This window comes from Fusarium poae, chromosome 3 (genome assembly GCF_019609905.1).
Source record: "Fusarium poae strain DAOMC 252244 chromosome 3, whole genome shotgun sequence".
In the NCBI taxonomy this organism is placed as follows: domain Eukaryota; kingdom Fungi; phylum Ascomycota; class Sordariomycetes; order Hypocreales; family Nectriaceae; genus Fusarium; species Fusarium poae.
The window spans coordinates 2,953,383-2,980,060 of record NC_058401.1 but is presented as its reverse complement, the minus strand read 5'-3'; the positions used below and the strand labels follow the sequence as shown (position 1 = coordinate 2,980,060).

Genomic DNA, 26,678 nt, shown 5'->3' with positions numbered 1-26,678 from the left:
AGTGGAACAAAGACCCAAAATAAAATCCCAACTTGATTTTCTCTCAGCGCTTTCCTCTTTCTTTCCCAGTCCCGTTACGCCAAGATATGGATGTGTGACATTTGCTGTAAAAACAATATGAATGGTACTGAAAGCAAGGTAGAAAACATGTGTTGTGTTGTGACACTCAATGAATAATAGCCCAGGCACACGACTCACGTCCACTCTATGGACCGCGGCTGCGCATCGCCCGGGTTGATCGATATTGTAGCTTGGGAATCTCCATCTCAACATCAATGCCCTCGTCGGCTTCCATGATGTTTGGATCCACCGCCATAGGCGCCATAGGATCCGGTGCTGGGGTGGGATCGGCAGCTTCTAGCTTTGCGGATTCTTGTTTGTTCTCCTCTTTGGCAGGTGTTGGGCTGCCTTCTTTAAGACCAGCCGACATTTCGCGACGCATGCTGATGGGTCGCCGTGTCCGGATCTTGCCCATTTCGCCTGTCTCCTTGGCCAGTTCGGGCTCTTCACGCTGGACGCGCTCCATTTCTGTCTTGGCCATCTCGAGGACTTCGGCGAGTCGCTTTTGCACTTTGCTGATTTCATCGTTGCAATCTCCATCGCGTAGGAACTGGTGAGCGCCGTGCTCACACAGGCTCTGCACAAACTCGAGGCCTTTATCGAGATTATCGTATACGTCGGGTGGCTGATCGCCAGCACCTGGCCGCGCTATTGACATAGGGCCGAATCGCCTGCTGCTCATATATCGTAGTGATGGAAGTGCATCATCGTTGTTGCCATCCTCTGACACGTCTTGCTCAGCCAACTTCTTAATCTGGGCGACCCGTGCAGCCATCTTGGCCTTGCGCATTAGGTTACGACTGGATGAGACAAATCGGACAAGTTCATCAAAGAAGCCCTGGACATAGCTATCATAGTAGACAATTATCATACTTCTTGTTCGGTATGCGGCGGGAGTGTCTTCGGTCGACATCATGGAGGGCGACTTGGGCTTCTTCCTAACCTGAGCTCGTGCCCTGGCTTGTGCTGTCTTGATGATCTCTTGTTGCTGGTGAATGGAGGCTGGGCTCGGTGTATGGACCTTTGGTGGATCGGAGGTCTTGGTTGGTGTTTGCGCTGTGGTATCTTGAGGTGTATCCTCGTCGGCGGAAGCCTCAGCGTGGACTACCGGAGGGTCATCTTTGGGCTTTAGTGATTCGGTCGAGCCCTTGTTGCGAAGGGACTTTGCCTTTGGGCTCTTTCCTTCTGCTGCAGCGACAGCGGCCAGCTCGGCCTGTCGTCGGTCGATCTGGCCGCTGAGATCGTCAAGGCGCTGCAGCCAATCTGGGACGTTGTTCACAAGATTTTTGAGAGCGTCCATAGCCATGTCGCAAGATTCTGATTCGGTCGGTGGAGCCGTGTTGGCGAGGTATAAGGGGCCAGGTGATGTTCACCCGACTCCCCAAATGTCGGACAGAAATTCGGTGATGGATTGAAGTGGAATTGGAGCTAGAGTTGGAGCTGAAGCTTAGAAGCTGTGTGTTTGTAGAAAGGTATGACGGTAGGATGGGGTCAGTTTGGGGAATGAGAAAGTGTCGGGGTCTTGTGGCAAATAATCGCAGGATGATCGGCAATGTTTCGTGTTCTGGCTGGGTCGAGACCCAATTCGTGGATGGTAGACAATTACTGATGGAGTGAATCAAAAACCATAAGCTTTCAACAAAGACACAGGCTGTAATAATGCGGTAGTAGTCAAGACTGGCAGCAGTCTTGTTCTATGATCGTGATGGTCGTAATCGTCGTAGGCGTCGTTATGATGTGAGGCTCTCTTTACGCAGGTATAATGTACGTGCGTTGATGTAGAGACAAACTGGGCCAGGAGCGAGACAAACCAAGGGTCGAAAATGTGAACTGAAGGATATAACTACGCTGTGTAGGTAGTTTAATAAGATTATAAACCAACGTCGGTTGGTTCAGACGAATTGGTGGATGATTCGAGTTGGTCTGATTTCTTGATGGGTTAGATGGGTCCACTAAGAATGGCACCTGGCGTGTGATAAAGGTTGGCCGGTTTGGTGGAGGATAAAAAGCCCAGGACCAACAGCGATAGAAATTGGAGGAGGATAAAGATGCAGCAACAGAAGACAGATGAATGTTTTCAAAAAGCTTGCTTGGGCTCTGATAAGTCCACTCCAAACCACCCAGATGGATAAAAAAAAAAGTTGCAGTTGCAAGTCCGTGTTGTCAACAGGGGATGGGCTTAGAGAGGTCGGACGGAGACCGGGGTCTTCCTGGAAATAATGGAGCGACCGGGTAGTGCGGCGGGGAGGAGTGGAAGCTAGGTAAGCTAGAGGCTAGAGAGGTCGCGCGGAAGACGGAATTGAAGCGTGCGTTGCAAAAGTTGTTTATGTATGTAGGTGGTTTTACGAGGATTCGACTCCAACCCGGTCCGAAAGCCCTGTCTAGGGTCTTGTCCGATCGTAGTACGTAGTGAGTGAATATTCCCGCGATTCTTTTAAGCTGGTCTCGGAGAGCAGGGATTGGTTGAGGAGAGCACAGAGTAGCCTCTTTCTCTTTGATTTCTCGACTCGGGACTTGGGAGGGACAGTAGGCGATGGAGCGAGCGCAAGCCACAGTCCGCTAAAGACGGGGTGGACTCTGTACTGGTTGGGCAAAGTTCTAAGGCAAAGAATTTCTTCCCTTAGGGCGCGGGAGTTGAACGACTTAGACCCCGAAGCGGCAAAGGCGGAGGATGGATGGATGGAGTAGGGCGAGTTTAAGGCGCCGAGTGTCAACTAAGAGACTGGCTACAGTTTGGGGCAGAAGTAAGAGAGGAGAGAGGAAAGTGCGGAGAAGTGGGATGAAGAAAGAGTAAAGTAATAGAAAATAAGAAGAAAAGAGAGAAGAAGAGGAGGATCGAAAGATGGCTACTAGATAAGATGGACAACTTAATGAGCCTCCACTGTCGAGGTCTATTTCCCGCATGTCCAGATATACATATAAAATATATAACTTTTGTATATCTAGATATATATATAGGCTATATATACTAATTTTACTTCTATATATACCTTTTTTTATTAATATATATTTAATTTATTTAATTTAATATATAAATAGTATTAATTTAATTTAATTTATTATTATTTTAATAGTAATAGCTTTAATTAATTTTAATTTTATTTATTAAGGTATTTTTTATTTTCTTAATATTAATATTATTATAATACTTATATAATAATATAATAATTTTCTTAATAATATTTTCTTATTTAAGAGTATATTTAATAGCTAAGAAAAACTATTTTAAGCTATTAATAAATAGGCTTTTTATAGAGATTATACTTTTTTAATAAAAAGGTCTTAAAAGACTTTAAGTAGTAAAATAAAGATTATTTTTAATTATAATTAAGGCTATAGAAAGAATAAAGAAATTCTTAATAATAAGAAAAAAAAAGAGATTATAATATATTAAATTAAATATAAATTCTCTATTTTTATAAAGTAAAAAAAAGAAAAAAGTTAATAGTATTTATTATATTAAATTAATATTAAGTTTAATATATATAATTATTTTATAAGTAATAAAAAAGACTTTATTTATTTAATTTATTATTAATTATTTAATAAATATAAAGGTTAAATTATAATACTTATAAAAGTAAATATAATATTATAATTAATTTATATTTTTTTTTACCTAGAATATAATAAAGAATATAGTTAAGGCTATAAAGGGTAATATTTATAATTATATTAATAAGGCTAAATAAGATTTCCTTAAAGGGTAAGATTATATTAAAGCCTTTATAAATTACTTATTTAAAGAGAGATTTTAATATTAAATTAATATTAAAAAAGATTAATAAATTAAGGCTATATTATTTATAAGTTAATTATTACTTTAATATATTAAATTATACCTCTAGGTTATAATAGTTAATTATATATATAAAATTAATAAATATAATATACCTCTTTTTAATATTATTAATATTAATAGCCTTAAGAATACTTTCTATATTATATTTAAATTTCTTAATAATAAAAAAGAAAATAACTTTATTTAAGTCTTTTTATATCTTTAAGAGCTATATAATATAAATAAAATACTCTTTTTAAATATTATATTTATAAATTAATACTTTATTTATATTAAGGCTATTAGTTTTATTAATTATTTCCTTAAGGCTATAATATATCTCTATATTTAATATATAAAGTATATTATTATTAGCTTTTATAAGCTAGGCTTTAAGAAAAATACTTATAATAATCTAAAGAAAGATTAATAAAATAAATTCCTAGGTCTTTAGAATAAGATTATTATTATATTTATTAAATAAGTATATTTTAACTTTATAAAGAAGCTTTTAAATTAATATTTAAAGTTATATATTAAAGAAATTAATTATTTAATTAAAATCTAGCTTTAATTATATAAATATATATTTATAAAGGTATTTATTAATAAGGTTATATATTTTAATTATTAAGCTATTTTATAGATTAAGAGTATATATTTACTAATTAAATCTTATTATAAAAATATAAGGAAAATTAATCTCTTTAAAGTATATAATATTATTAAGACTATTCTTAATAAATAGATAAATAATCTTAATAATTAATAAAGAAATTAATAATTAAAAAATCTAGCTTATTAAATATCCTTTAATAAGCTATTATATTATTTAATTTATAGTTAAGTATTTTATAAGGCTTTAAAGAAAGTTAATTATTAATAAAAAAGAATATTAAAAAGGCTTCTTAATTATATATATACTTTCTATTAATCCCTTAGGCTTTTATATATATATAAATTAATAATATTAATATAAGTAAATAAGCTTTTTATATTATATTACTTTAATAGCTATTAGTATCTATAGTAATATAATAATCTTCTTATTCTTATTAAATTATATTAACTATATAATAATTATATAGCTTTAAGTAAATTATTAATATTAAGTATATACTATAAACTATTATTATTTAAGGTAATTAAGAAATTACTATTATAGCTAAAGAGGAAATTATAAATCTACTTTATTTATTATAAGTAAAACTATATTAAGAATTTAAAGAAATATATTAAATATTATAATTATTTTAAAGAAAATAATATTTAATTAAATTTAAGGGCTTTTATTAAGAAAAAGGCTTTTATAAAAAAGGAAATAAAGTAATTACTCTCTTTTATATTATCTTTAAAGGTAAAAAAATCTATATTAATATAGCCTTTATTTTCCTCTAGTATATATTATTTATAAGAAAAGCCTTATAAAGTATATACTAAGTATATATAATATAAGGAGGTCTAGTATAAAGTATAGCTATTAGGGTTAATCTTTATAAATTAAGAATATTATAAGATTACTTAGTTTTTACTTTAATATAAAGCTTTTAATTATAAATAGTATTAAAGTAAAATATAAATAAGTCTTTTTATAAAGAATTTATTAATTATTAATATAAAAAAGTAAATAATAAAGAAAATAAATAGCTAGCTTAATAATAATATTAATCTTAATATTATTACTAAAGTAATTAAAGTATAGCTTCTAGAGAAATATAGTCTTTTATACTTTACTTTATAAAAAGGTATTTTTAATATATTATTAAGAATAACTAGAGAAAAAGATTTAATTATAAACTAGCTAATATATTAAGGTTAAAATACTTATACTTAGTAAAAGATATATTTATTAGAGAGTTAATTATTATATATATTTAGAATTAGCTTAAAAAGGTAAATTAATAAGTATATAGATTATTAATTAATTAATTTAATTTATTTAATTAATCTATTTATTATATATAGTATTAATATATTACTTTTCTATATAATATTATAATTATAAATCCTTATAGCTAAAATAAGATTACTTTATAAAAGGTTATAATATTATAAATACTTTTTAATTTTTTTATTTATAGCTATTATATTAATATAATTTATATATTATTAAATAGAGAAAAAAAAATATAATTAAATAATATATAAATTACTTTAATATAATATTAATTAATATTTTTTTTCTACTTTATAGCTATTCTTAAGAATAGTAATTATTTACTATATTTAGCCTATATAGATAATTTTATAAGGCTATATAAAGCTATATATTTTATATACTTATTAAGATATTAATAAAATATAATAATATTAAAATAATTATAATAAATACTTTAATTTATTATATTTTTTATTATACTTAATTAATTTACCCTTAAGAAAATACTTAATTAATATATATATTATTTATTTATACTATTTAAATTATAAGAATATATATTATTATTCTTATAGCTAATATAAATTAAGCTAACTTAAGAATTAATATTCTATTTATTTAATATACTATATTATACTTTATAAGGCTCTATATAGTAAAAAAGAGTATAATATCTAAATATATTTAAGCTTAATATTAATTTATAATATTATTAAGCTATTTAATATATTAAATACTTTAAATTTAATATTTATAGAGTATAATAATTTATATAATTAGCTAATTACTTAGATAATAATATATAATATTAATAATTTAAATTTAAATAATTAAAAATAAACCTAGTTATTAAGGCTAACTAGAATAATATTAATAAATTTAACTTTAAAGGCTAAAGAAATTAAAAGTAAATAAAATAATTAATTTATTCTTTTACTTATAAATAAGAGCTTTAAGTATTAAAAGAAAGAAATAAGTTATTTTTTTTATAAAAAGACTATTATTAATTATATTATTATTAGCTATAGAAAGCTATAGTATAAATTAGTTATTTATATTAAAAAAAACTTAATTACTTAAAGTAATAGTATTATCTTTAAAGATCTAGAAATTAAGCTTATTATTTAAGTTATTATTATTAAATATTATTAAAAATTATTTTTTATAGTAAATTAATATTAAATTAAAATAATTTAATAGCCTTATAAGCTAAAATATATATATATAAAGCTATATTATCTATAGTTAAAACTACTTATTAAAACTCTACTTATTATAAGGTATATTATTTATATTTACTTAAATAGTTATTATATAATATATTTATATAATATTTATTAATCCTTAGAGAAAGCCCTTAATTAAGCTTAAAATTTCTTATTAAACTTAAAATAATTATATAAAAAACTAATATTCTAAAATTCTAATAATTCTAATTAACCTTATTATCTTAGCTATTATAACTAAATAGATAGCTAATTATTTATTATAAATTATTAAATAGTTTAAATATCTTTATAATATAAATAATTATCTCTAGGTCTATAATCTAGAGTATATAATTATTTAACTATATTATCTCTAGAAATACCTCTTTTTATATTAATAGTTTAATCCTTTAATCTAGTTTTTAATATAAAGTATTAAGTTATTTTTCTTTTTATAAGATCTAATTAATATAATTTAATTTAATAAAGTATAAAAAGACTAAGACCTAATAATTAAATTAAGTTAATATAATATTAAGCTTATTACTATATATATTATTAACTTTAATATTTTTAAGCTTTTTCTAGTTAAAGATTAATTAATATAAATCTTTAGTTTATTCTTTATTATTAATTAATATAATAATTAATTTTTCTTTATTATTATATTAATTACTATTTCTATAGGCTAAGGCCTTAAGGCTATTATCTATAAAGTTAAAGCCTATTTAATAGAATATATTTATATAGACTATTAATAATTAGCTATTATTATATAAATAATTAATTAAAATAATTTATATATTATATTAGCTTTAAATATTAATATTAATAATTTCTTTATTTTTATTATTATATTATAAAAAAAAAAGAATTTTTTACTATCTATTTAAAGCTTATATTCTTATATAAGGTTTAGATTTATATTAAGCCCTATAGTATTACTACTTTTATTACTATTAATACTATTATATTATTATTAAATTTCTAAGCTTATAGCTTTATTTACTATAAGTTATATATTTTAATAAAGCTATATTATAATTTAATTATATATTAATATAAAAAGATATTTTTAATAATATTATAATTAAAAGAATAATATTATAATATAGAAAATATAATTAAATTAATAAGATATTAGGCTTTAATATATTTATAGATAAAAGATTATAATATTAACTAATTAAGTATATTTAATAAAATCTAAAGAAGCTTTAAATAGCTTTAAAGGAAGCTAGATAATTAAATTAGAAAGGGATATATATATAGCTTTAAAAAGGGCCTTATTATTATATATACGCCTAGATATGCAAAAGTCACATGTTTTATACGCACATCCGGACGTGCGGGAAATAGAGCCCTCCACTGTCCCGTACAAAAGGTAACCCAATAAACGAAAAAAGAATCAGTCAGTCAATACCTTGCTCGATCAGTACTGAACTGTATGGGACGGGCATGCTATGCGAACGAAAAGGCGGGATGGCGAGAGATTTTATTGCAGTAACAAAATGCAATGCATAAGGCATGGATATTTCAAGGTCAAGGTCAAGGTGTTGGTTAATCAGCCCGGGGGTGTGTCAGTTGGAATTCTAGGTACCTAAAGGCGTGTCAGTTACAGTGAGTACAGTGCAGTACGTAGCACGCCAGAGGATGGATGGAACTGGTCGGCACACTGCATATTGCATCCATACAACTGCATGTGCTGTAGGTGCTCAGTGTACCTTGGTATTGTATTCGTAATTCATAGTCATTGCCAGAACAATTCCCATAGATTGAACCAACGAGTGACTACTAACAAAATGATGGGATTGAGAAACATGCATCGCAGGGGTCATAAGAGGCGGCTGGGCGGTAGGAATTACACCCGCGGCGGCACAGTAAAGACACTACGGTTTAAGTCTTAGCATTGCCTTGGTTGAGGAAATCATTATCTAGCCGTTGATTCTGGGCTTTGACCGTTGTAAGTGATACGTCAAAGATAACAGTGAAATGCTTTGACCTCAAGTTTAAACTCTAAAAAGAGGCCATAGTCAAAGACTAAAACAAAATATTCTATCACATCACATCACAAAAAGACACACACATGGACCCTGGCGATGTATGTACGATAAATAAAATGCGATTAGATACATCATTGGATGCCACAACTGCTGCGGAGTGGGTGTGGCAGACGATAACAGGTGTGGGATGCGCGGGACAGAAGAGAAGCTTTGAGTTGATCAATTAGGAAAAGTCTGCCTCTGACTTGGATCGTTTTGGCGTTGAAGTTGCCAATGACATAAAACGGTCATGACATGGATACTTTGAGAGTGCGTGAGCAGAGTTCAAATGCGGCATCAAATTAACCACCGATCTAGTCTACATCAACAAATAGACCAATCATGATTAACCTGTTCCGAGCATTTCTGTTCTTCTTTCGTTGCATATCAACTGACATCAAATCTGACTTGACTCTGCGGATACATATCTCGTTACTCTGCGTACTCGTAAACAAGGACATGACATTAACATGTCTAGACTATAGCGGGGATCAGGTGGATCTATTGAAAAGACTCTCAACTGAATAACACGGACGGCCCATTTTGTTTTCTCACATGCAGAAAGACAAGGATCCATCATCTCTCATCCATCATGGATATGACCACAACCAACAACAGTTTCTCTTCTCCGTCAAGGTAACATGGAGATACCAGGTACATCCCATCATCTGACTGCTCTCATACCTTAGTATCTAGACACGTAGGACAAGTCCCTCCTCAGTCGATCGCATATCGCCTTGTCCAACTTCGGCCCGTCAACTAACTTACTCAACACCTCATGGCATTCATTACCTGTCACGATATCCGCAAGACATTCCTTTGTGCCAAACTGCTGGGTTGTGAACGGAACGGGGAAAAGGGAATCAAAGCACAAGACGGAAGTAGGATTCTTTTTTTCCCTCCCTCCCTCTTTTTGTTCAACATGGCCCTCGAAGTCTAAATCGGGAGATTCTTGCGCTTGTAGGACGTCAGAAGGAAACGAAATGCTTCACAAGGCGAGACGTACATAGTCTGATGATCGACAAAGGTTGGGTTTAAGAAACAGACTAGGCAGGGTAGACCTATTCACATACCAGTCAGTCAATATGAGTTGGAAGCAGCCTCGTACATTTGAATTTGAATGCGAAAATTCCTTATCAGCGCCTTTCCTCTCCTGTATCGCTTCAACTCTGTGTATGCATACCTAGTCATGGTTGTTATTAGTGAGGCTCTACTAGCTGGTGACGACAGGGGCACAATCTTCCATTCCTCTAGAAGACGTAAAGAAGCAATTTTGATCGTCCCCGCAAGTTTCGAATATAGTAGGTGTTCCTAGACTACAGAGTAATTGATAACAATCCCATGCTGTAATCGAAAAAAGAACCCACGGGGTAAACGTCTCTATCTGGTTGTCTTGATCAATTGCCCTTGTCAAAACCCTTCCCTTCCCATGCAACCATCTTGAGAGCGTTGAAACGACCTACCTAGGTAGGAAGGTTCTTAAAAAGACAACTATCAACAGACAAACTTGTAACCTTGCACTGCAGAGTTCCCGTCGTTTGTACACCCAAAGCATAAATTGAATCTCATGGCTAATACCGGTTCGCTGCAATTCCTACATTAGGTAGTGACACAGCATTTGGGGGCAGCCTTGTTACTCGCGAGCGTTTTCTTTGTTATACTATTATTGGGAAGCAGAAAGGGAAACCAAGGTGAGCAATTGCTACGTTCCTTGCAGTGTAGCATTCAACGTGTAGGTCAAAACCCGCATCTTTGGCCTGTTTTGGCATCTCGTCTCTTGAGAAAATATGCATTGTCATCATTGAAAAAGAGTTCCCCCGTCGCTCCGTTTGTCCCTAGTCACTCACCGTGAAAGTGCTTTGATGATCGTCGACACGGATACATACCTCCCTACGTTGCCACTATATGCGTCTCGTCTCAAAAGTATGTACCTGTCAGAGGTGCCAACTTCAACGTTCAAACAGAGGCTGTGTGGGAGCAGTCGCCGCGTGTCCAACGGTTAGAGGACAACGCAACAGCCAAGGGATCATCTTGCATAACGGTACGCTACTGCAGTCGCGCATCAACAGTTCCGTCCGCCGTCTGTATCCGTAACAAGACAAGACAGACAGGCTCTATGTACATCTGTTGACCCATGTATATTCTGTCGAATATGATCGACAGTTGATTGTTCCCTATAATAGTCTTTTTGTCCGGTCGATGGCTTACAGTTGTCACGGCAGTTCAACCCTATCTCGGTTGAGGTCCGAACGAGATGTGTTTTTTTATTTGTTTTCTTTTCTTTTTTTTCCCTTCGGAGTAATACTTAAATACGGATACAGCATATAATCCCTATGCATAGATAGAGCGAGACCATGTATGTATGTATGTACATTTGTTTGAAACGTCTTGTGACAATTAATTCCGTCTACTTTTCTTTTCTCCGCTTCGCTTCGCTTCGCTTCGCTTCCGTAATGGGTCAGTTCAAGTCAATCCAACGGTTATTAACTAACCAAAGCTCACTTTTGCGCCCGGTCACAATTGCTCTAGGGACATATAATGCAGTACGTATTTTTCATAATACACCTACCGTCTGGATATGCCCTCAATTCGAGACGGTGTGTCATGAATATCTTGTCTTATCCGGCACTTGAGAAACGAACTAACTACACATTCGTCATGTCCCGTCTCAAAATTCAACAAATGTATCCGTATATAGTAAATACAGCACAAGGATTTGCGGATTACGGGCGTCAACGGCTCATCACCTGACCTTGAACTCTGTTGATCGATATAATGCGATAGTCCAATTAGAAGCAGTTCTTTTACTCTTTCAGACCACGACGAACCCTCGTGTTTTTCATTCCCTTGCTACTTGCCTGCCAAAACAAGTGCCGTGGTTTATTAGTTACGCGGTTTTACATGGGGCATGGGGGAGGGAGGGGACATCAAAATGTCTCATCAGTCGGCTCTCGTTTGAACCCCAGTTTCTCAGGCGAACCGGCTTCTCTCGCCCACAATCGTCATGCTGTTGGTTGCTGACAGACAGGGATTACCTGACATCTGCAAAGGTCTAGACTCTGAAGAACTTGGTTTAGAGAAGGAAAACGACAGGGTAAGAACGGTGTGAATGTGATTTGCAGTTGGTTCCGAGGTTACACTCTATTGGAAGAATGGATCGTCATCATCATCGTAGTCAGTACAGCGAACAAAAGGTTATTCTCTAGATGATATTCACGGCTGTTACGGAAGACCAAGACAGGTTAGTTGGTTGATCAATTGAGCCCTACAACAAGTCAACAGAGACATGCATTGTAGATCCAGTAATTAGTCACTCTATTCGACCTCACCAGCTTGTTAAGCAAGCCCTTTACATGTATCAATGACAATGACATGTCGACATGTCAAGTCACTTTTATACCAGTCAAAACTCTGTCGCCCTCAAACAACAACTAACAACAACTCTTCACCCTCCTTTTCCCGGATAACCCACCCTCCTCTGGGACCAAGGTCCGAATAGCCTGGCCCTGTAAGTTGTCAGTTCTGTTGGCTCCATGAAACATGACACGGTGAGAACGCCAAGATACGATCAGGCACAATTTTGACATTTACGCGTGTCATGTTGGTATGTAATGTCTTAGTCTACACACTTGGTTAGTATTAAATTAAAAATTGACTGACAAACTGTGCTCAAAGAGGCCATTATTACCGCCAACTACCGAAGAGCCACAACTCTAGGTACAGTACATATTGTGTTGGTAGCAGTCAGCTGACTACTAAAGTACTCTGTTGAATTGCTTGCATGTGAGGATTCTACGTCCGAATTGTCCTAGCGAGTTGCTAGTCCCCAGCTGAACCGCGAGGCCCTTGCGTCGCGTCTCTATCGTATTTGACTGTTGCCCAGTCCGGTTTGATACTACACAAACATACCACAGTGATTAGGATTGTCTCATACTTGTCTCGCTGAGGGACTCAAGCATACATGCACTTCGGTGCTTTTACCCAATCTGACATATAAACAGCACATTTTTACCTCCTACAAGTCAGAAAGACGAACTAATAACAAGGAGACAAGTCCAGCAGAATAAAGCCACATAGCAGTTGAACTAACTCCAAATGGTCTACTGTGGGGTTCATAGCTCTTAGTTCTGTAGATCATGGCCTCGTCTCATGCCTCCCTCGTTAAATGTCAACGCTTATTAGACCATGTCTACTCTGTAGACTCGTATCGATTAAGTGACGAACGCTTGAATTGCTTTATACAATCTCCGCCGAGATACGTTAGTTTGAAGGGATTCAACCAACAGATTCAGCCACTGCCGGCCTCCATAGCTGGAGCCCTGCCTGTTGCTTTTGACGTGCAACAATTAACTTTGAGGCGGGTCCCAGCGGCAGGCAAGTCTTTTTATGCTATTGCCGGCGGCTTTCTTGTCTAGGATTTGAGAATGACGATAGCTTCATTGCTAATCTAATAGCGCGCTGGTTTTACATAGTTCCAAGTGGCTTTTATACTTATCCCAACCAGCACGGATATCAGATTCCCGATACCAATAAACGCTTATCTACATTGGGATAGCACCTTGCAATTGGAAATATCATTGATACTGACACTCTTGCTTAGTTTAGGTATCTGATATGTATAATTGGTCGGTAGTAACAAGGGAGCAAGTCACTCACCCATACATGGATTCTCAGCCATATGCCAACATCTGATGCTCGGAGAAGTATGAACACTACGGGCTGTTGAATGAGGCTCATCGGCAGTTTGTATGAGATTGCCAGGGTGCGTGGGTACATTATGATATGCTGTGTATTCAATGCTGTATTGAAGACTGTAGCAATGCCAAACGACAAGAGATGTACAGATTACGCGCAAGGCGATCTAGACTATGATTGTAGTCTGCACACGTGTTCCGTGTTATACTCTCAATTGGTACTGTTGGCTATAAATCCCTACAGTTCCATTTCGGTCATGGGCGATGTTTGAGTTACAGTGTAATGGAGATGGCGATGGGCACATCTGTAGGGATGACTGACTCGAGTTAGACACTCGGAAGCTAAACTCTATGGACAGGAGAATCAAACGTGGTCCAAGCAGTCCTGCGCAGCATTCCTCGCTTGACCTCTGTACTTGATAGCAAGGGGCTGTAAAGCGTATCTATGCTACAAGATATATGGCACCCGCGTGAGTTTGTCAGCACAGCCACCGCATGAACAATCGACATTTCCTAGTGAAGCAAGTTGATGAAATCATGACTCAAGGTTGAAACTCTCGTGACACTGTTGGATTGCCATTCCTGCGGTATCTACATTAGTCGGTTGGTTCATAATAGCCTGGACTGCTTCTGACAACATGCATAATATGTACGCGACGGAAATAAACGTTGCAGGGTAATTCGTGTCTCTCATCTGTCACTTGTGGGGAGTTCACAGACACCCTCCATTGAAGCTGAGCTTGTCAAATATCTTGAAAGCACTAGATTGATCCATAAAACTGCGGCACATATCTCCAAATCCCATTCATGTTTACATCTCGAGACCAATTGGGTTGGTCTCTTGTCAGTCATGACCCGGGCCATGATGCCGTGAAAGGCATATTTGCCGAGGCATTTAGGTCAAGGGTCCAAAGACAAGGAGCTAGTCCATACTATCTATACTCCTACTGGCAAAGTCTCACTCTCTCCGGATCGGGCCCGTTTGTGCCGCCGATGGGCCGTGGCGTGCGTGTTTGAATTGATGAATTGAATCAGCGGTTGATAACTTGGTCTGAAGGGGTGTGAAAGGTGAGAAATCCTTTTGGCATCGAGTTGACATTGAGACTCAAACTCACCGGTTGAATACGGTCAATCGTCCAAAGGGTCAAAGAGTCGTAACTAACCGGCAACATGTCTGCCTCGGCTTGACAAATGTAGATTTACTTGCATGAGTTACCCAGGTCAAGAATCCATCAGGGAAACAAGCTTGTTTCTACTGTTACGAAACATATTCAACAAGATACAGTAGTCAATGTTGAGCACGTGTCCAAGGGATCTTTTTAGCCCTACGAGAAGAATCTGCAGAACCAACTGACTACTGACCTATCCTACGTACTATGCATCTACTCCGTACATAGATGCAACTGTAAGCGCCCTCTCTAGCCAACCAACTGCGGGCCGTTTCCTACCAAAAGCTTGGCTTGCATCTGCACTGCAGCTCAGCTAAACGGAGGTTGCACTCGATGAAAACTCCCATTGCGGACCGACTCGAAACCCGTTCAAAACTAGAAATCGCCGCGGGTAATGACATGACATGACATGACATGAGATTCATCATGTGGTTGAAACACGACAACACGCACGGCAGACAGAGACGGGATTGCATCTTACATCTCTCAGTTGCTGCGAGCTCGTCACACACAACGTTCATGTCCATAAAACAAGTATCCGTTTATTAATTGGGTGCTCATTAGAGATATCTCTTGTATGGTATGGGTTGTATCATGGTGCCCCAGTCTCTTTCATGCTTTGATAGCCCCATGCCGTAGTAAAGTGCAGGGGTTGAAACACACACATTTCTTATGATTCCTTTATAAAATCCTATGTAATGCTGTTGTGACATACTTGATCTTGATTTTGTTCCATATAAAGATAATTGCTCTTTGCGTCTACAGTGATGTGCGGAATTGCATTCCAAGCAACTGAGACATGCTTCCGCGAGTGCATAGAGATGAGATACAACAACCAGTGAAAATGCTTGTCGCCAACATTATCGTAGATTACTTTATGCATTCTTCTAGAACAGTCACTCAACTAACTCGCTCCCTTGCTTTCTCTAACTGATCCTTCCCGCCGAGTATCCCAACCTCTTCATTCCGTCTAATCACAACAACCCGAGGCCATAGTAGCGAGTGCTATGGGACGGCCTTTGAGAACGGGCACTTTCCGCTCTGACGAAAACAGCATCTTTGCCAGGGCTGGGAAGAGGCGACCAAGTTATAGACCTTGGCTGCATCACCGCATCTGCATTTACATCTGCATCTGCCTTGCATACGTACGGTACAGTGCCGTAATTATTACATGCCTCTGTCTGTCTCTCTTCACCGCAACGTTGACGCAAGAGCCACTCGAGTTCCGTGGAGAGCCGCCGGCTGATGAGTAAGGCATTAGAATATCACAGAACTGCATTTTGTTCTGGGATCGTATATGGAGAGCGGATCAACAAGGACCTGGTCACCTGGGAGCCGGCCTTCTACGGCGAATAGACTAGAGCCCGATGTAAACTGCGCTGATCAGATCGCAGATCTTTTTTTAATCTCATGGGTCTCGTGTCACTTCCCTGCTTTGGTGTTGTGGAGTATCGTGTTGTTGCATCTCTCGTTCAACAAGGCAATATTCGTATGGTCTCTTGTAATAAACTCCGTAGGTGTTTTCGATGCGATACAACGTCTTCGGCAGCGACTTGTTGCGGTAGGCATTGCGGAAATGACTAAACTTGATTGAGTGGCAGAAGCTTTCTGGCATATTATGAAGCAGTTCAATATAGGATACGCCCAGAGTCATTCGGGCGATATCTCTTTCCAGCGGCGGCTATACATAAAACAGTAGACTTCACCAGATAACATAACAGCAATCACATCGCTAAAATCTATAGCACTAGGAACTTAAGACGCTACTCTCGTTGCGAGTTATGCCTATGGTAACTACATATGTGAAAGTCTGGTATAAACCTTGGAAACCGCGCGGTTTCAGTTATGTTGAGCTTAAGCGCAGGATTTTCCTATTAATTGAAGTACTTGAGTTCATTACTATACTAGCGATTTTGTTCTTACTGTTCGCCGGTGTATTTAAATTCATATTTTGGCATACGTTATAAACGTGTGAGTGTCCGTTTTCGTTTCAAGGCACTAGAACTTGTGTCTCGACTATAGTCAAGAGGCATATTGATATCTTCCCCAATCACCGATAACACAGTCTTGATACTGACATATAGCATCTGAAAGACTATGCATGCATGCTCAAATAATCTTCCAGCTCATGATCCTCATGCTAATGCAAACACAGAACGTACCCAAACTGACGAGCAACATTCCATCCAACTGCTGAAGAATAACTCTTATAGTTATTTATTTAAAAAATAGTTAAGCTTACTTAAGAAGTTCACAGACAAAGAAGTACGCATCCCCTTCATACCCAGCACATAACAAGGTTGAGAAGCTTGCAAACTATCCGTCGCTTGGAGGTGATATGATGGCGAAGATGTAGTTTCCTGTTCAAGCGTTCTCATACTATCTACCTCTGTTATTACAATTTCCAACAAGAGTCCATACCCCTGCGACGTTCCCTACTCACAAGCCATGAAGCGATATATGCATTATCATTGTTGGTGACCAATACCAGCCTACCTCTAAGCACGTTCCGGCACTCTTTCAAGAGGTTTCATCTCTATGTGAATCAACAGCATATAACGTTGGGATCCATTAGTATAGGTGGCCTCATTTTATGGCGGAAGTGTCTGAATAACAACTGGCTCTACATCACACCCAATGTATAGTCATATTTCCTATGTCAAGTCCCAAAACTTAATGTAACCCACGCTCGACCTGGCGTTATGAAGATCACCGCATGGATGTTAAGGATCAAGGCCCGAGCGGTATATCGCGAGTAAACAGGTTAACCTGGTAAGATGAAGATGTACCATTGCTCATGAGTACGTATAAAAAAGTAGTTGGTGACAGCAGAAGGGTTCTCACTCCCGTGTCATGATATGACATGAAGCAATTTGAGACAAAATAGCTACGATCTACCGTGATTTCTAGAGATCTTACACAGGTTTAGTAGAATGTATAGTTTAGTGTATCATACTTTTGTTCAGGATCACGTCCCTGATACCGCTTAGAAATACGTGAATGGGAGCAGCGATATGATGACCTCTAGGTTAAGTATCCGCGAAACAACCATAGAAGTGCGGATGAAACCTTCGCGTCCTGATTGTATTACGTACATGGTTGATGCACTCCTGGGTAAGTATTGCTCAAGTCACTGTTGTTTTTATCTTTGAAGATTGATAGTGTACTGTTATACAAATATATTCCGCACATTCTTTGAGATGACTTGGTGTATGCTTGAGTCTACTTAGTCAATGAGACGGGACACCTGGTTTACTGGAATCATCTGCCCATGCGAAATCCCTAAAATAGATATCCAAGTGTTATTACCGAAAGTATAAGGATTTCCTCTTCATCTCCATGTGTCAAGGCTATCTACCCCTTGAGCATCGGCATTTCTACTTCAAGGCCATAGCTCAGTCTTCTCCCATGAACCATTAATCAACTTGTAATTCCATCTTCTACCATCAGCCGGGTCGGATAGGTCCACCTGATCAACCTCATCCGGGATGATAATAGCAACGCGAAAGTTGCTCCTTGCAATCTCGTCATCCAGGTCCTCCACCTTTTGACCAAGCCCAAGTCCGGCCTCAGGTTTCTCATCCCGCTTCGTTCCAGGAGGAGGATTACGAAAGGATCCTCGCATGCCGGGACTCAAGTTTCCAAAGTGCGCCGTGATCTCTTTGCCCCAGTTCCATGAACTCGAACTGTCGTCACTCTTTTTCCGCATGTACTTCTCTATCTCTTCCCTGACATGTGATGCTGATGGGTCGTCAATGTCTTGGCCAAGAAGATAGGCATGGCCGCGCATACGCCACTGAGTTTGTGTCTCGGTGACCCAAAAGACGGCCTCAACAGGACCTCCACCACCAGTCTGCGGAACGCGCTTCCCATCGGTCGATAGCTCTGGAACTTTCTCCATGCGGGCGTCGGTGGTGATAGTCAGAAGGTCGCTCTCGTAGAGGGGAGGATTCAGTGGTGCCTCGTTCTTTGGGTTGACTGGTATCTCTGCCCAAGTACCTCTGTACACAACAGTGCGGGAACGAGGGGTGACCGAAGAGGAGTCGTGATGGTGAAGAGTGCTAAGCACAAAGGTAGGCGAGTCCATTTTCTTGATGTGAGATAGAAATGCCGACCGCCATGGCGCGGCTGAAGCAGGCCGTGAGGCGGACATGGTGTGTTGAAGATGCTTCGAAATCTGTATCGTTCGCTGAATCGAACAAGTGACTGGTCTCATGGGCGAGTGTTTGGAGTTTGTCTTAAACACTTTGTTACTTGCATGTATGTATTGCTACGGATGAGATGCCGTTGGAGTGAGGTCGTTGGACCCCACTTCGATGTTCAGCATCATAGGTCGATGATCATGACATTCTTCGATGAGTCATGACGGTAGCATTTACATACGTAGTAAACCAGAAAAGATGACCCGAATGTATTCTTGTATAATGCATGACTGAGATTTCAATCATTTCATGAAGAAATGAGATGCTCAAGAACAGTAAACTTCAGTAATAAAACAATATCATAGGGCCACAAGGCCGTGCTTTTCAACAAGGTTCAACAAAGTTAACTCTATATCAGAGAATAAAAGCTCTGTCGAAATCATGACAATGTCGTACACTTTCTTCTTCCTTACCCGACAAGATCACCAGGAAAAAAGACGCAAGTTGTCCTGCCCCGACTATCCGTATGACGTACTGAGCTAACCCAGATCGTAGTCACGATGTCGGTTGTATATCGCCTTACAATCCGGCCGATGTATTCTTGTATGAAATAGTCGCGGACAAATTAACATGTTTTTACAGTGTGGTTGAGGATATAACGAGGATATAGCAAGACTTAATAGTGAGTGGTATGTATCAGCAAAAACCTTACGTCCGTGAGTCGGTCATACATGATCCACCCACATATCCAGAGCATTTCCGTTTAGACATGGTATTTTTATCGGTTTTCATATCCGTTGTATCGCCATTAGATCTTCATAGTGTTGAGCTTGATTTGAAGACGTCCTATCGCAAAATGGCTTGTTAGTCATAGGGTAGGCTGTTAGTCAGGGCAGTAAAGCTGATGGCCACTAATGACTCTGTTAGCCTTACTCGACTTCGCCTAATTCAAGTCTCAGCGTCGTATGACTAAATGGTCCCTCTTGGCCCTCGGGTCTAAATTAGCACACCAAAGACTTGTGGGTTACTATGTAGGCCAGAGGTTCAGTCCATCAGGTCGGGCTTTAGGCGCTGAACAGAAAGAGATATCTCAAGATTCCAAATGTAAGATTACCAGCTGTTCAGAATTGGCAACGGTTACTTAGCCTGCTGTCCTCAATAGTAATCAATTACAGAAACACATATCGCGTACGTCATGATCTTTACGCAGATTGGTCAAGGAAGTTCTCTCTCATAGTTCTAGACCGCCCGGGGTCGAGGGCTCATCAGAAACACTAACTCTTAAGCGACGCCCGCGGCAGGGCGACGGCAATACCAATAGAAGTTGGCGTCGGAAACAGGGGGTATCGGCACTATACTCCATGTAATGTAGGCAATTCGGTTCCGACTACGAACTGCCATTATTGCAATCGTAATGTAATGTAAGGAAGGACATGAGTTTGAGTGAGATGGAGAGGATAGGATCGGCCAAGAAATAGCGCTTCACTATTTTTCATCTCGTATTTCTACCACTACTGTTTCGCATTTAGTCGCAGGGAGAAGCGAGGCCAGTCGAACCAGTGAAGTGCCTCGGCGGTCTCCGACAAATAATGAGAGATCGACAAACCCTTCTGTCGTTTCTTCTCGAAGCCTGCCCACTACGTAAGTGATGTACAGTAGCGCAACCGCTAACTGCCGTGATGCTTTTGGGTATGTGCAAGACGTCATTAACATTTTGAGGGCCAAGAATCCATTTAGAGTTGGCAAGGAAATTCCATGGAACACGGAACTGGACAAAACGAAGCCAACGAAGAACCGTTCACATGTTCCATTTCCAGGGGCGCCATGGATATTGAGTTTAAGGGACTGGTGTTGGTCTGATCCGAGGCTGCTCCGTGGGTTCTGGTAGGCTAGTATCGGGGCGGAGAAAGATGGAGATGGTTGTCTCAGGCACGGAGATCAACATAGGACTTGTCGGAGCGACGCAGTACTTAAGGCGGTCGAGCAGAAGACTTGGCTTTGGCCCGATACCACTGGCGCCCGACTCTACCAGGGTGTCGGGCTGTTAGGATCGTGTTGTCTTGCTTTTGTGACGATCGCTTCCCCGATATGTACCCTGAGAATAATTCAACTTTATCGTGGGCTGTAAACTGGAACCCTGTCCTGTCCTGTAACAGCCAACGTCAGCTTCAATATGCTAGCTGATCCGTGGGAGCATCGTGTGTGCCCAACGGCCCATTTGAATCAAACTATCAACGTTACCCGTATAGTAGTGAATCAAAAAGCATTTTTCTTATTACCTTTTCTTATTCCGGGGGCTGTTCCGGCGGCGCTGATTGCTCGACGTCCCCTCTTGTCTGACTCCTGTCTTTCTGCCTACGGCAAGGCATGTCAAAAGAGCTTACCTGTCTCATTGTGAAATGATTTGATTCACTTTCTGCGAGCCAAAGTTGACGAGGCGTTCAGCCCAGTGGGGTCGATCATGCCGTGACGATTTGGTTGCGGCGATTGCTTTCCACCTAGCAGAATAGACCCTGGGCCTGGGCCTCAATGAGATTGCGTGTTTTTGCACCCCGGGTTTCTGAGAATCCAATGATGACATGATCGAACTTCTCAACCGAGGGTTGGAAGAAATTATTTGGACATTTGAGTGGGGACGGTGATATGGATCTGCACAGCTTTTATGTCAAAGCCCGAGGACCACACAGACAGTGCATGTACTAGTGAACGAAGCCGGCACTTGCTGATGAGACCATAAAAACCGGACTTCACGATCGATCCGTGCGCTTTCTCGTTCTGTGTAGTCACGGAGTATCTCTTTGAAGGGATACCCGGCCGAGTCTAGTTGGAGAAAAGGAGGTTGATACTGAGCGAGCACTAGTGAAAGGACTCGCTTGGAGGGCGGGATACAAGTCTCTTGTTTCGAAGCGAGGTGGGAGACCCGGGGACGTGGGAGAGACCATGGGAATATCGTGAGAGAGTTGGCCAGTCTAAGATTACCCCTTTGTATCGAGTAATGTAGTCTAACACATACGTAGTAAGTTTACCACGGTAGATGACCACAGACAACCTAGTTAGTGTGCCTGGGGGTGTATTCGGCAGATTGCCATTGATATTAGTACAGAGCCACTGACATTAATCAGACGGAATATTGGGCGTCAACGGCCTGCAAATTCCTCTTGATGATGAATCAAGGGTGGGAAACCTTTGTAGCCAATGTTCGTTTTGTCTTTGAGTTGAGACTCTTGCCGTTGTGTTGAGTTATTAGCCTCAATCGTCGTCAGTCTTAAGTAACAACTTGATAGTGAGACAAGGAATGGAGGATATGAATCAGAATTAATCAAGTCAGTGCAAGGACCAGAAACGTTGAATGTTGGAACGATACTCTGAGTAAGAAGTGCTTGAGTCGTGGCCTGGCATGGCATGGATACTTCTAGACGAAAAGTTTCATCCAACGGGTGTACGCGAGGAGATACATGTAGGTTGGTGCACCTCCTAAGAAAATCAGCCGCGATCTCTGGGAAGGATGGTGGATAGGTAGTGGATAGTGGATGGTGTATGGTGTATGGATGGTTGGAAAAATTCCCCTCGGGCAGGTACCAAAAAGAAAGAAGAAAGAAAAAACCACGCGCCGGCGGGCGCAGAATGAACCGCAACGCTTATGACTGCCGTTAGAGGCATGGTAAGTTTAGGGGTCTAGGGAAGGTACAGTGCCGTAGGTATACACTTTGCTGGGTTGTTGCTACTTCAGGTCAGGTTTGTTCCCTCATTTTCATTTCCATCCATTCCCACTCCCATCTGTCCAGCGTTTGCTCCGCCCCCGCCTTTTTTTTTTCTATCACCCCCATCCTGTCTCTTATTTGACTCTTTTCTCGCTTTGTTCCCATCAAGTAATTCCCTTTTCTTTTCCGGGATCTTTTTTCTTTTTTTTACTCGATTTAGTCCTTATTTCCTGCTGCTGTACGGATACACAGTCCTGCCAGTCTGCATTCCATTCCAGTCAGTCTTGAGTGCCACTTTTGCACACGCTGTTTCGTACATGCTGTTGCTCTCAAACTGTCACTACTACTGTCACTTTTATCCGTCAGCGTCACGTCATTGTCTCAACCGTCGCTGTTCAACGCTCGCTACCTACTACCAATACTTACTGCGCAGTTGTACGGTAATGCTTTTAAATACCCTAACGAACTCTCCGCCATTCGCCTTGCCCCAGCTACCACCACCACTGCCGCTTCCGCAACCTCCGCCGCGGCTCATCATATCCGGCCGTTATTTCCAGCGCCTACTGCCAACAGCCGAATTCCGACTACATAAAATCACACCCGCAGCGGTTTAAATCAGCTCATCCCAGTCTTTATTCCCGGAACCGCCCTCACAGCCAAAACCTAATCTCCAGAGCTCTGACAGCTAGCCTACAGCTACAGCTACAGCTCTTGCTCTTGCTTAGCTCCAGGGTCCCAATTCAACTTCTTTTTGGCCCAGCCATATCTCAGATCTCCGCCCCAGTTTCCAACAGATCCAACTCTCTTCGCAACGTCCAATTGGCATCCCCGTAATATTCTCAAAAAAGAAAACGCGTTTATTTACTGGATCAAGTCTTTTGAGCTTTAGCCATCAATGGATCTTTCGCAGCGGGCGCTTCCGCGTCACACTCACCATCAACCGCCGCCGCCGCTTGCAAATCCATCGCCTTCTCATCTTCCGTCGCAACATTCTACGTATAGTCCTGGCAGCGTCGCTTCACATCCTACCCTTCCTCTACCGGGCACACACCCACCGCCCTCAACCCTGACACCAGCTTCGGCCTCAACATCTCCAGCTTCGGTTTCTCATCGGCTGCCATCCGGGCCAGCTTCAAATACTTCAAGACATCCTGCTGGCGACTATCACCCAGATGCAGAAGATCATGACGCGTCGACGACCCCCGTCGATGGCGAGGAGCCTCCAAAGAAGAAGCAAAAGCGCAACAAGCCAACTCTGTCATGTCATGAATGCGTCGAGCGCAAGACCAAGGTATGACCTTTTTATGTCGCGCAATTCCTCAAGTCACATCGTTTGCATCACAAGCCCAGCCCTGTTCGCTTTGCCCCGTGCGCAATAAAAGTATTCACTTTACTCAAGTAGCGAGTTTGAGCATAGAATTCTACCGTTCTTTCTCACTTGCGCATATCCCAGAATTTGGTTTTATCTTCATAAAACGTCAATGGGATTCATGGTACACAGACGGAGTTGCTGACATTACCTAGTGTGACAGGGGTCGACCTCACTGCCTTGCTTGTAAGTAACTTTTCACGTTGTGCATTTGAGTTACTGCTAACCCCGCACAGGTATAAAGCGACAGACCGAATGCAGATATGCGCATGTTGCTAATCTACTCGAGTATGGAATCTCTTGGTTATGCTGTCATTTGTTCTGCTTTAACAATCATATAGGGAGACCACACGGTCCGCAGCCAATGGCAGGCGAATGACGAAACCACCCAAGAAGAAGTCTGGATCAAGCGGAAAGTCTCCTATCCCAAATATTGCAGATAGAGGCATGTCCAACGATCCTAGAGCAACCTCCCGGGGCGCCGTTGCACTCTCGATTGGCCTCCTATCTAATGTTCCATACTCTCTACCCTCTGCGAGTAACATCTTTGGCATTGGCTCTGAGCACCCCTTCGCCAACTACTGGACCTGCGAAGGCGGCCTGTCGGAGGTAATTTCAGTTCTTCCTGACAAGATACAGGCCGACATTCTACTCAGTCGCTACTTTGAGTGTGTTGACCCAGTGTATCCTATGATACATCGCCAAACATTCTACGCAGATTACGAGCACTTCTGGCAGATGAGTCAACAAGACAAGAGCGACACAGATCCTTCTTTTATAGCATTGATATTCGTCATGCTAGCACTGGGCACACAATTTGTGACGTCGACAACATCGTCCCAAGAGCGAAAGCAGACGGCCGAGTTCTATGCTTCTGCAAGTAATCAGGCCCTACGTATTGCTTCATATCTCAGCAGCGCCTCACTACGATCTATCCAGGCCATGGTCTTAATAGTGTACTTTCTTATTAATGACAACCATGCTTCGGATGGATGGGCTTTTGCCGGAATTCTAATCCGACAGGCTTATGCAATGGGCCTACATAGGGATCCAAATATCGGTATGCCTCACTTTTTTTTTTGTTTTCTTTTTCAATCTTAGCTAGTTGTATACTGACTTTCGTATAGTAACACCGCATGCCACCTTGTTCGAGAAGCAGCAACGTCGAAAGGTCTGGCAAGCAGTACTGCTCCAAGATACGTTTCTAACCGTCTTGCTCTCTCTGCCACCCTCTGCGACACATACGGATGTTTCTGTCGAAGACCTTCTGGACGATGGTTCGTCGATCGCAAATAGCGATCCTACGGACACAGCATATATCAGGGGCTCCTGGACTTTGGCCAATCTTGTGCAGGAGACGATCTGTTCACCACGATCTCTGGATCTACCTATTTGCTCGACGGCAAGGCATAAGTCGAAGCTGATTGCCGACTTCCGAGCAGTCTATCGATCTTTCCCTGATGTTTTCCGCTCGTGGGACCCTGATAGCATCACAGCACTTGCAAAAACAAATAAAAGGGTAGTCCGCCAGACTCTGTTCCTGACGAGTAACTACTTTCACAACCTGATGCTGGTTCACGCTTCTGAAAGTCCTGATGTTCCTGTCAACGTTCGTGGGACATTGGAGGCGGCGCACGATGCTATCACCGCCTTCTTTCTTCTTTTCACTCTCCTTGAAATAGAAGCGCGCGTTTGGTGGGTTTTCAACCACCGAGCTTTCCTGGAAGCGCTATGCATTGGCAATGTTCTCAAGGAAGCGACACGTGAGCCTGGCGGCGCAGATATGATGGCAAGAGATCCTTTGCTTGTGAGGGCGAAGGCCGATATCAGTAAGTGTACATGTTGTATCTCCATTCACGGGCAATTCTCTAACCTATTTACAGCACGCATGATTCAAATCATGCAGATTATGGGTAAAGATTCTGAAGTGGCCAGAACACGAGTTCAAGTTTTGAGCGACTTCCTGACCTAGAGACAAAGCAAGAGAGCAATACCTTTTGTACAAACACTTTAAGTAATGATTGAACGAGATGGGTGGTGCAGTCCCAGAAAAGTTTTGTTGTTGCATATTAGTCGATATTTAGCCATGGCGGATGGGAAACAGATCTAGATGGTGGTATCGCTCGATGTCTAAGCTGTGAACTTCCTCCGCCATTGAAGACAAGATATAGAATTCGGTGTATATAACTGGTGAAGCATTCCGACTGGAAGTGTTGTGTTGTGTTGTGTTGTGAATTCATAGGTTGCTTTCGATGTTTGAATTTCATGATGGGTATAATTGACCTACAGATAATTGAGTCACCAGAGTCGAATCAGGACAAAATCAAGATATTCCTGCATTATTTGGAAAGAGGTGACGAGTTATATTCAAAGTACTTAGTCTGGTTCGAATATTGCCAAGACAATACAGGCAATGGAATTGCCGAGGTCGTCAGGACCCACTATAGACTCGTCCAGGGCTGAATGATGGACTCGTCAGCTCGCGAAGGGTGATTGGCCGAGTGACAGACTACGCATGGTGATTGCGCAGCCCGACCCTTTTCAAGATAAGCTGAGCAGCCAAGCTAGACTCAGAAAGGGTCGCAGAATCGTTTCAGTGCCCGAACTACTGTCATGGCAGGGCTCTTTGACGC

The 26,678-nt window shown here is 40.0% G+C and overlaps 3 protein-coding genes across 3 annotated transcripts; 1 reads left to right on the top strand and 2 right to left on the bottom strand.

The window, feature by feature from the left end:
• Positions 1 to 205: 205 nt before the first annotated feature.
• On the bottom strand, positions 206 to 1,366 carry FPOAC1_008377 (uncharacterized protein; the record flags this gene model as incomplete). The annotated part of the gene is made up of 1 exon (XM_044852821.1): positions 206 to 1,366. One exon carries the CDS (start codon positions 1,364 to 1,366, stop codon positions 206 to 208), a length of 1,161 nt encoding a protein of 386 aa, XP_044705491.1.
• Positions 1,367 to 18,215: 16,849 nt separating this feature from the next.
• Positions 18,216 to 18,986, bottom strand: FPOAC1_008376 (uncharacterized protein; the record flags this gene model as incomplete). Its single annotated transcript, XM_044852820.1, has 1 exon — positions 18,216 to 18,986. The coding sequence occupies one exon, from the start codon at positions 18,984 to 18,986 to the stop codon at positions 18,216 to 18,218; it is 771 nt and encodes a 256-aa protein (XP_044705490.1).
• Positions 18,987 to 23,571: 4,585 nt separating this feature from the next.
• On the top strand, positions 23,572 to 26,017 carry FPOAC1_008375 (uncharacterized protein; the record flags this gene model as incomplete). Its single annotated transcript, XM_044852819.1, has 6 exons — positions 23,572 to 23,967; positions 24,201 to 24,231; positions 24,282 to 24,333; positions 24,387 to 25,105; positions 25,173 to 25,874; positions 25,929 to 26,017. The coding sequence occupies 6 exons, from the start codon at positions 23,572 to 23,574 to the stop codon at positions 26,015 to 26,017; spliced, it is 1,989 nt and encodes a 662-aa protein (XP_044705489.1).
• Positions 26,018 to 26,678: the final 661 nt, after the last annotated feature.